Below are 11,406 nucleotides of genomic sequence, written 5' to 3'. Positions count from 1 at the left end.
GGTCAAATTCCAAGATAAGAGAGATGCTCTGTACCAAAAAAAGATATGTGTCATGTCTTGAGGGAAGGGTTTTACACAGCTGCTTGAAAATGCTGTAAATAGTCGTTATTTATACCACACCGTGTATAACACTTTAGAAATGTTATTGTTTAATTTTCATACAACTATATACAACTGTTTTAACAATTCAGACTATTTAGACCTATGTTTTGCACTTTTGGATTAGATGCCAAACTGCATTTTGCTGTTTGCATGCTTGTACTTTGTGTGACGACAATAAAGTTGAATCTAATCTAACGTAAAAAAAAACAAAGAAAGGAGCTACGGTAACTTGCTGGATGAGCAAACAAAAAATTAGCTATAGGAGTCATCAGTAGTTAATACTTCCAGTTGTAGATATTAATTGGGATTGTTTTATATTAAATTTGAACAATGACTATTTCTATGAAAAAGAATTAGCAATTGAAAAAAGAAAAACTAAATATGCGTGTAAATAAATGTACGAATCTTTGAGGCATTTTGTAACATTTAGATCTTAAGTAGAAAGCAGTAGTATCCTGTCCAAGATGTCCTCTGGCTTGTGCTCTTCAGTTTCTGAGCAGTGCTTAAGAGATGAAGGAAGATGAGTGTATGGATGCTAGCAGTGGTTTAACGGAAACATAATTAGGAAACCTGCTAATTCATATTAGCAATTCACATCTACTTCATGTTATTTCACTGATACTTTACTATGTCATTCCATATATATACTATATATGTTGCTATTTTTACATAAAAGAATAATCTGTTTTGCACTAATTAAAGTGTAACCGTGCAATCAGTGGACATGAAATTGTGGTAACTAATTATTTTCCAGAGAATCTCTGCTGAGATACCAGTAAGTACTCCGGACAACTGCAGTCTAGTTTGGGCCACAGGGCTTCGGGAAGGTTGCTGAGGCATAGAGGAGCAGAGAGTAACATTACCGGGTAACAATTTTGAGGATTGAGGTCTACTTCTGCAAAGAGTAAGTACCCAGCGTCTGCTGCCCTTCCACAAGCCTTCAGTACTACATAATGTGGAAGTAGAAAATACACATTTCACAAACGATAATATAGCATGATAATAATGTTAATCATTTTTTGACAAAAAAAAAAAACTTTCAAAAAAGTGCAAATAAAAGTACAATACATCATAAAACAGAGTAAATCGGTTTTCAACATATTGCATTCTGACCTCAAGTTACAATACAATTTTCAAAGAAGCAACAGGGTTATAATCAATATTAAGAAGTACTAATTAAAAGAGTTTCATATAAAACATCTGTGTCTCTTCCAGTAGCAAAAAAACAGAACTTTTGTAATAGCAATGCTGTATCATTTTGGTAGCTTGCTAATGCACATCAGTCCAATAAGTTGCATGTTTTGTTCAACAGCTTCAATATGAGTGACAAGATCAGCTAACTAAAGGCAATTACAATGGGATTATGTTCCGATAAGCCTACTGTAAGGCACAAGCACCGTAAGGCGAAAATGCAATACAGTACGCCTAACCTAACAAACATCATAGCCTAATGCTGTATGTCTAATATTCTAAGATTACATATTAAGAGATGAATGTAAAAACATCTAAAAAATATATAAAATATACTTTGTTTATGTTATATAAATGTTTAATGTAAAAACTGTATGAACATTCCATACTAAAAGAGTCGCGTTCTTTTCAGTATTCCTACCACTGCAGTCCCAGCTGTTGAGAGTTCTGATGCTCTTTTTTGCTGAATGACCTGCTCTGACAAATATTCGGCCCATTCTCCACCATTCCGACTGCTCCTGCACCTTAGGCTCGTGGGAGGAAGCGCAGGTTGATGGGTCCGGATGGGATGAGGAGTGTTCGAGTCTTGGGTTCCACGGTAGTGCTTCTGCTCTCTGGCTGAACCCTATAATGCTGCATCAGCTGAGATTAAGACAGGCATTTGGGTGAGGGCTTATGGTTGGCTGCGGATCCCAGCCACAAGAATGTATCCATTTTCCATTCATAAAAACTTTAGCTAAGAATGTTGACATTGACTACATGGACAAGCTTCCGTCATCCTTTGACTCTCACCCGGGAAAGAGCAAAGTACATCTCCAGCTCGGCCACCCGCTTCCCCACACAGGCACGAACTCCAACCCCAAATGGGATGGAGCTGTAGGGGTGGTGCGGGAAGCGGCCTGTTCCCTGCCTGAGCCATCGTTCAGGAAGAAACTGCTCTGTGTTGGGAAACTCCCCCTCGTCGTGACTTGCAGCATAATGACAGAGGTGGAACTGAGTCTGCCAAGGAAATCATGGGGGGGGGGGAAGAAAAACACATCAAGAAATATGAAGACACAAACTTGGAGGGGGAATGTGGAGGAACTCCAAGACCAGAAGCCTGCCTTTTTGGGAAACCAGTAGCTGTCTACGACGACTTCAGTATCCACTGTGAGGCGTCCATTCCCCGGGACCACTGGATATAACCTGGGGATAAGATGGAAAACTAAATACAACCTAGTTTTATGACTTTGTGAGATGGTTTCCAGACATAGTTTTGTGAAACTTCACATGTGGAAAAAGAATGGAAAATGGCTTTCGTTTTTGATTTTATCACTGTCCTGCTGTCTATATTACAATGTCCTACTTAATTGAGAATTTAAATTATAGTTCGTAAGTCATCTATATCTGAATCACATGAGATGTCTACATGATTTTATATATATATATATATATATATATAATATGCTTTTTTAGTTCAATTAAATTCTAATGTAAGGCAAACTTTCACTGTGCACACTCCAAACTTCTATGAATGTCTGTTTTTATGGCTAGAATGGAGCAGAACATTACAGATTGTTGCGAGTGAAGTGAAGTGAACTGAGGTGAAATGCAGTGAAACTTTATGCACACATAAACTACGCAATAATATATTTTTAAGCAGAACAATATACCAATATGTTCAAGTTACATATGAACCAGTCCCTGACCTCACTATTGAAGAATACGTGGAAAATACTCTGAAAACAGTTTTTAAAAATTGCAAATACGGGATTAGTTGAGTGGGTAATGTCGTGGCAGGGGTGCTACCTGAGTATCTCCTTGATGACAGCTTTCAGGTACGGCATCCTGGTCAGATCTTCTGTCGTGGGTAACCTCCGCTCTGGACACACTGAGGACACTTCCTGATACAGCCGCTCCTGTGCTGCTTCATCCCGGGCCAGGTGGTACAGTGTCCAAGAGAGAGTGTTGGAGGTCTGCAGAACACGGGAGGGAATATGTTCACTGAAAAGATGCCGCCAGCTGGCTGTCATGAGCGTCTGATGCTACGCTAGAGACATATTTACCGTATCAACCCCTCCCAGCAGCAGCTCTGTGATGCTAATGTAAATCTCTGCCAGGGACAGCTTGCCAGAGGACAGCAGGTAGGTCAGGTACATCCCCTCCACCTGCTCCCCTTGCCCCACCTTGGCATTGATCTCATCCACCTTTCTGTTGATTAGCCTGCATGCTACAAGTACACATACATGACCTGATTATAATACCACTCTCACTATTTCATCTTCTTTTTCTCAATTCGACTCCTTTTTCTTACATCATCCTTTTTAAAACGATATAATTCAATTATTGGGATATTGGATCTCCATCAAAACCATATCCTACCCACGTCATACAGGTCATCCCAGGCCTGAACAAAGCGGGCCCAATAGGGCAGGAAACTTCGAGTCCAGCGTGGGAAGAAGAGGACTGTTTCTGAGAGGGTCAGCATTTCACCCACTGCAGCGATGAAGCGCAGCGTGTCCTGGGGAATCTTCTCCTGGAGGCAGCCGAGTCGGGTCTCGAACAAGATGGAGGAGATGCCTGGAGTAGGTCAGTCAGGGATGAGGAGAGAGGCATTAAAACGGACAGCGACCTATGAAGCGTGGGACATAAGGTCCAAGAGCGTGATCACATTAAAGGGACCTTAGCTTGAGAGAAGTTTACAGTCTGTGAAGCAGGATGAACATCAGACCAGATAAAAAAATCAAACAAAAAAAAAAATCACATGCATAGAAATAATGGTTATAGAAAATTCACAGTTTGAAACAAACCTCAATTTTGGATTCACAGTTCAGTGCAATTTCGCTATAGCAAGGAAAACAGAATTTTTTAAAATCATTTATTATTAAAACTGCAAACACAGTTAGAAACAGTTGTAAACCATAGGCAATGTGGCTGTTCGCATGTCTGAATACGAAAACCTGTAGACACTTATTTGCACATTGTAAAAATAAATAAAAATTCATAAATAATACTGCATTACCTGTATGACAATCATCAAAACAATAATATTATGGGTAAATCACCGACGACGTATTTGAATCTAAGGATGATTAGTCCACACATGGTCAGAATCAATCCAGACCTCAATCACCTTATATGTATGACAATAACAAGAGGACAGTGATTAATTCTAGGTGATGTAATCGTCCGCAAATTCATCGTAATACAACTACTTACTCTCCACTGTTGGCATAATTTATTGGAAAACCGAAATTTTCACAAACCTCCGATTATGACTGACTGTAAACAGTATTAGCTGTAACCAACTCACAGTCACAAGTAGCTTAATGTTTTCTGTACTGAACATCGACTTGTCAATTTAGGTTCTGCCTGAGTCAAGAAATGTATTCATTCGATTAATTGTGCGTACCGGATCGAAAACGATGCAAAGAAACGTATCGTAACAGCCCTACAAGAGTTGTGGCAGCCATGAGGGTCACTGACCTTCAAAGCCAAATTTGTAGAGCTCTCCAGCAAGGTCGCTAACCGTGACCCGATCATGGCTCTTCAGGCGCAGCAGTTCCAGACGTCGTAGCAGGTCGCCCACGACTTCATGAATCACTGGGGCGTACATGGATGCTTCCTTCACCTTCAGCATCTTGGGGTTCAGGACGCTGCGGATACGGTACCATTCAGGGCCTTTACTGGGAAAAAAAACATGGGGGAAGAAGGAGAAGACAGCAGATTGTTAAGGAGGCGGAGTGGCAGGATACGCTGTCTGCCAGCAGTGGTACCATTCAGAAACGCAGTAAAAACGGGAGCCCTCACTCAACGTGGAGTCCGTAAGCTTGACCCCGCAGGTCGCGGTACTCCTGCCAGTGTGGCAGAAAGGTCCGCACTGGGTACTGGCCCTCCTGCCGGATCACCTGCGCTATCAGCTCTGGGGTTGCCACATTGATGATGTCAAAAGGGCCAAAACGTGAGCGCCAGATGGGTCCATATATTCGCCGATGCTCAATCTGGGGGTTATAAGGTTATGGTTAAGATCATGAGTTCAAACGAGAGGTACTGAGTGATTACGCTGTATTTTTGAACTACTTCTCTGACCTTTAAAAATGTGTTAAAATTATTTTGGACTAAGGCAAACTCAAAACACACAAAAAATTCCGTCTTGGAAAAACCAAACAGGTAACCTCACAAGTAGTTTTAAAATAACAATATCTAGATACTTTTGCTTCCACCTGACAGGACGTCCTCTCTGAGCTACTGGATCTCTTTGCAAGTCAATGTTGAAAATTCTAGCTTCCTACCCGAATGCAGTTCCTGTCCAAAGTCAAATGCCAAAATCTTCCAAAGTCAGATGCCAAAAATATTTTTATAACACTCAGAGATGGGCAGCGTTTCAATTAAACATATTTAAAGTATGTATTTCATTATTTTTGAGTATTTTGTAAGTAGATGTCAGATGTATGTCAGATGTAATTTGTAACAACATACTTTGAGAGACTGTATTTTATGTATTTGAAATACTTAATAAAATATGTCGTTTTATTTCTTTGTTTTTGTCATTTTAAGAACCTTCATCAACAGGCTTACAGACTTTTAAATATAGCTTATCACCATCTTTGGCAAGATGCAAATAAATCAGGTGACACGTCCTGTTGGGCCCAGCTTACTCGTTGCGAACTTCTGCTTTGGTTCTCCGTGCAAATTGCTTTAAGATAAAGTATGTAGTCGCCCACTAGTGACATTCTAGTAAATTTCAACAGGCATGGGCAGCCAGTGGCATCTTCGGTTTGTCATATATGGAAGCCTTTATTAGCAATAAATCAGGCGAGCTACTTTTGTTCCTAAGGAGAAAATAAATTTCTATCGCCTAACCGTTGGTGTTTTTATAGTTTAAAAAGGAGATCCAATTTGACGTTGTATATTATATGCATGGTTCCGTTTTTTTGAACGTATATCTGGAAAAAACGGTAATTCTTTGTGTTTGTGCATGTACGACACACTACTGTAAGACACAGAGAGATATTGGTGCATTATGATAATTAATGTAAGAAAGTGTTGGTGTGCCCACGCACTCACCGCCAGGGACATTCTAAAACGCTTAATGTGAAAAAGCTTAATGTGGTTTAATGTTCCAAATTAGCGACCAATAATCACCAAATTTCTCACACATATATCTCGTCATAAAGACTTTCACCTGACAAAAAATCAAATCGAAAATGCTAGGAATATGGACTTTACCTGACGTTAAGCATTTTCCCCTCCATTAACACCCATTATAAGGAAAAGGCTTAATGTAACTTAATGTACCAAAACAGCCACCAAAAATCACCAAATTTCTCACACATATATCTGGTCATAAAGACTTTCACCTGACAAAAAAAATCAAAAACGAAATACAAGGAATATGGACTTTATACTAAGCATTTTCCCCTCCCTTTAAGTCCATTATAAGGAAAAGGCTTAATGTGAAAAGACTTGGACGTAACTTAAAAAAGACAATAATAAATAAATGTAATGGACTGTAAGGTATTCACATATGTATTTTTTTAATTATTATTTCCAGACACTCTCTTTTGACTAAGGAACCCCTATGTAAGAAACCCTTTGGACTTGTGCCAAGCTCCAGTCGGTAGCCCAATCGACGTCCATCCAATCACCATCCTCAATTACTTATTTTTCGATTGCATAGGAGGTGGCTAATATAACCGACAGCCCCTGGAAACTAGAGTGTTGGATAAGCAGCTTTTAGTCGGCAGGAGGGACGAAAGTTGTTGCATTAGCCTACATAAGGCTTTAAGAAGTTTGTCTGTTCATAGGTAGGTAAGGTTCTAATTACTGCGATTTTGAAATTATGTGAAATATACCGTTTGTGATTTGTTTTTAGTTGCGCTTTATGTAGCATACTGTTTTCGAGTAGTCAGTTAATGTGTAAATCCGTTCAATTCTAAGTTCAAGTTCTAAGGCAACTTATTAAACTTGAGTTTTGAGGGCAACTCAAACTTTTTGAAGACAAACGTTTTGAAGAAACAAGTGCTGGTTGGGCTTGAACAGGCAAACTTTGGGTCAGAAGCACAGAGGTTTAACCCACTGAGCTACATGCTGCCGATCTCTACTCATGGTTCAAAGGTCACCAGTTCAAGCCTAGTGTCAGCACATGTGGGGGCCCTTGAGCAAGGCCTGAAACCCCCAGCTAACCCCTATAGGTGCCACAACTGGTAGCTACCCTTCATAGTCAAGTTTGCTGTCATTTCCCACAGGGATCCTCAAAATCTGTCTGCTATTATTTATTAATATCACGTTTTAAATAAACATGCTAATTGACTGTTTTATTTTCTCCATTTATAATAATTAGATGGCATGTATTTTGCGGTTTTGAATTCTTAACATGTTTAACTCAAATTTTACGCATATGAAAGATAAATCATCTGAACAAAAGAGAATAAGCTGGCACAACTTTTGTTTTTTGAAATTCTTTGCATGTAAAACTAAAAATCTGATTTTTAAGATTCCCAGTCAAAATTCATTCACGACATTCACTGATTCAACTAGAACATATTAGACATTTGTGGTCAGCTGACTTTGTGCACTTAAGGTGAAACCACCGCCTACAAATGACACAGAAAATGTCCTCATCCCTGTACTCTGGATCACCCTTATATTTTGACGAGTAGCACAGAGCCCAGTTCTTAGTGCTCGTCTGATTTAACGTCCGCCCTTGCAAGGTGGAATTGTGCCTTGTTGTGGGACATTTTGGACAGCCGTGACTGTCTGGAAATTTTCTCCAGCTGCTCTGTAAATGCACGCCACGACTTTCAGGAGAGTTGTGCTTGTGGTTCTTGCCGTTTCAGAACTGTGAATTGAATTGAATATGCAAAATTTCCTGTTCTGTGAAATCTGCTGCAACAAGAAGCCAGTGGGAACCAGGACCTCGTACATCAGTATTAAAGGGCATCAGGACTGTATAGAAATTTAAAGCTCTCTGAGCTGCACAAAACTGTAAAACTGGGCCAAAGTCTGAAAGTGCAGCCGTCTGATAAATAAAGGTGGGCATACACAAAACAGAGTCCAATACCTTAGCTTGACCTACGTAGCCTGTGATGGCCCACTCAAGTTTCCCCATTGAGCCTGGTAAAACTATAGAATTTTGTATATAATTATATTGTATGTAAGTTAGGTTTTGTGAAGGGTTCTTACTTGTATATGTAGTATTGTAATCAGTCGATAAGTAAGAAAAAAAAACTACTAAATTATTTATTTGCATTGCATATTGTAGGCTGTGATGGTGGTCAGCTAATAAAATAGAAATTTAACGTAGCCTTTAAATTGATTCTTGAGAGGTGAACCTTGAGAGTGGCTGTTGGATGACAATATTTTAAGAATTTTAAGAGTATTACAATTGGATAACCATAACAAGTATCCCTATAAACTGATATGTCTGTTATAAAAAGCACTATGATAAAATATTACCCTAAAGTAGCCGCTTAAAAGGCTGCTGGAAGAATGTTAAGAATATAACTATGACATATACTACTGTTCCTAATTTACATTGATGATATTGACAGCAATACATACAGTAAACTGGTTAAATTTGCAGACGACACCAAGGTGGGTGGTGTAGCAGATACTGATCTAGCAGCACAGAGGCTACAAGGGGATCTTGATTTAATTAGCGACTGGGCTGATACCTGGCAGATGAAATTTAACATAGATGTAAGGTAATCCATGCAGGGAGCAGAAATATAAAGTACAGATATTTTATGGGTTCCTCTAAAATAAAGGTAGCTGATTATGAGAAAGATCTGTGTGTATGTTGATGCTTCCATGTCCCACTCTCACCAGTGTGGAGAAGCAATAAAAAAGGCCAATAGGATGTTGGGTTACATCAAGGGAGTTAAGTCAAGGGAGGTGATGCTACGATTATATAAGACCTCAACTAGAATATTGTGTGCAGGTTTGTCACCATACCTTAAGAAGGACATTGCTGCCTTGGAAAGGGTGCAACGTATGGCTACAAGAATGATACCTGGTCTTAGAGGAATGTCTTATGAGGAGAGGTTAGCTGAGCTGAATCTGTTTAGCCTCGAGCAAAGGAGACTAAGGGGGGACATGGTCCAGGTATATAAGATTGTAACAGGTCTGGATGCTGTTCAGCTAAATGGCTATTTCAATATTAGTTTAAATACTGGAACTCGTAGCCATGGGTGGAAATTAGAGGGAGAACATTTTAAACTGAATTTCAGAAAACACTTCTTTACACAGCGTGTAGAGTATTGAATCTTCCTGTTCAAGTAGTGCAAGCTAAAACCCTGGGTTCCTTTAAATCAGAGCTAGATAAGATTTTAACAACTCTGAGCTATTAGTTAAGTTCTCCCCAAACGAGCTTTGATGGGTCGAATGGCTTCCTCTCCTTTGTAAATTTCTTATGTTCTTATGACAATTGTGGTAATATTCTTGTATATAGGTATAATGTATATATAATTACTATTGTGTATATATAATAACTTTTACAAATGGTACTAATAAAATATTAATCTGAAGTGGATGCAAAGAAAAGGTGAAAGTCTTTATGACCAGATATACCTGAGACAAATTTGGTGATTTTTGGTGGCTGTTTTGGTACATTAAGTTACATTAAGCCTTTTCCTTATAATGAGCGTCAATGGAGGGGGAAACGCTTAACGTCACATAAAGTCCATATTCCTAGCATTTCGGTTTTAATTTTTTGTCAGGTGAAAGTCTTTATGACCAGATATATGTGTGAGAAATTTGGTGATTATTGGTCGCTATTTTGGTACCTTAAAACAACATTAAGCTTTTCACATTAAGAGTTTTCTATGGGAAACACTGGGCATAAACCGAAACCGCCGTAAAAAACCGCAATATGTATTCCCAGCCCTAACCCCCTGCTGCAGGTTCAGCATGTCATATTACCTTACTCATATTACAAAATCATGTTTCATTTCAATGTTAACACTATAACACATGTAAATCACAAAATTATTATTGTAAGTTACGGCAAGCTTAGTATTTTGTAAACATTACACGTTAAAAATAAATGCTTTAACTATACACATATTCGTCGTGTACTGTTATTATTCTACATGTATTTTTGTATTTTCAAATTACTTGTATTTGAATTAAATGCATTTCCTACCACCAGTGTTTTGTATTTTATTTTTGACACATTTGATGAGGAAATATTTGTGATTTATAACAAGATACTTTTTGACTGTATTTGTGTCCATCTCTAACACATATATACGAAATCGTTTATTATGTCTGACTTTATATTGAAACATACTTTGAGGTACTGTCCTTACATCTTGAGATATGAGTCACGAAAGTGTAAACTCCAGCTTCTCTTACACCTCCATGAAATATTATGAATATTATATGAATTATATGAATATTAATTTTCTCGGAAAATACGAAATGTACATCGCAATAATAATAACAATATTGCATGTTTTACTTGCATGGCGTGGCTTTTGTCCGCATATCCCTTCACGAAGAGCCAGTACGCGGTGGTAGCCAGGCTGGGTCCAGGGAGATCGTCAACAGTTTTAAGGTTGCCTGGGTTGACGATGGACGACTGCAGGTTTACGCTGTTGGATCCAGATTTCAGTCTGCAGCTCAGGGTCGATCGCCGGATGGCGAAGATCGAGGCTCCTCTCAGCGCCGACAACATAATATCTGCGCCGGAAACCATTTCAGTTTCCACCAAATCAACATATAATTTGAAAAAGTGCCTTTCCCCCCGAATAATTACTTATTAAAGAGGTGTTATCGGGTATTCCAGTATTAGAAATTCAAAACTTGTTTAGATGTTGACAGCACCAGACCTGCCCAAGTAAGCTGCTTATCAAATTTAAGCAATTTGAGCTTTTCAGAGCGCTACTAAAATAGCCAAAGTACGCCCCACATTGTGTTTATTTTTAAGCTATGAATAAACTAGTCTAAATATAAAACATGAATATAAACTCACCGAAGTGCACGGTTTAGCTCCAAAGCGTGAGAAAAGCAGCATATACGGCAAAAGCGGAGTGACGGGTTTTCCTTTACCAACTTGGCTCAACCTTCTTCGATACCCGCGTTTTCCCCTTGGTGGCAGTAAGTAATCGCCTGCTGTTTTTTTCTGCCAAA

General features: G+C 38.9%; 1 protein-coding gene across 1 annotated transcript; it reads right to left on the bottom strand.

The window, feature by feature from the left end:
* Nucleotides 1-1,150: 1,150 nt before the first annotated feature.
* si:ch211-113j14.1 (sterol 26-hydroxylase, mitochondrial) lies at nucleotides 1,151-11,375 on the bottom strand. The gene is made up of 10 exons (XM_049023250.1): nucleotides 11,249-11,375; nucleotides 10,736-10,956; nucleotides 5,083-5,273; nucleotides 4,759-4,958; nucleotides 3,655-3,852; nucleotides 3,339-3,502; nucleotides 3,082-3,248; nucleotides 2,397-2,478; nucleotides 2,086-2,292; nucleotides 1,151-1,935 (listed from the first exon to the last, which is right to left on the bottom strand). The coding sequence occupies exons 2-10, from the start codon at nucleotides 10,949-10,951 to the stop codon at nucleotides 1,819-1,821; spliced, it is 1,542 nt and encodes a 513-aa protein (XP_048879207.1). The 5' UTR covers nucleotides 10,952-10,956; nucleotides 11,249-11,375; the 3' UTR covers nucleotides 1,151-1,818.
* Between the last annotated feature and the right edge of the window lie 31 nt (nucleotides 11,376-11,406).

This window comes from Brienomyrus brachyistius, chromosome 1 (assembly GCF_023856365.1).
Source record: "Brienomyrus brachyistius isolate T26 chromosome 1, BBRACH_0.4, whole genome shotgun sequence".
NCBI classification, from domain to species: Eukaryota; Metazoa; Chordata; class Actinopteri; order Osteoglossiformes; family Mormyridae; genus Brienomyrus; species Brienomyrus brachyistius.
Note: the sequence above shows the minus strand (reverse complement) of the source record. Positions and strands in the feature narration are given on the sequence as shown.

Excerpts from the sequence above, each read along its gene's own strand:
- si:ch211-113j14.1 (XM_049023250.1), bottom strand. The coding sequence starts at position 10,951 with ATGTTGTCGGCGCTGAGAGGAGCCTCGATCTTCGCCATCCGGCGATCG. Across the intron at positions 3,853-4,758 it reads CTACAAATTTGGCTTTGAAG|GCATCTCCTCCATCTTGTTC; the intron begins GTCAGTGACCCT and ends GACCTACTCCAG. Across the intron at positions 2,479-3,081 it reads GTCATCAAGGAGATACTCAG|GTTATATCCAGTGGTCCCGG; the intron begins GTAGCACCCCTG and ends TCTTATCCCCAG.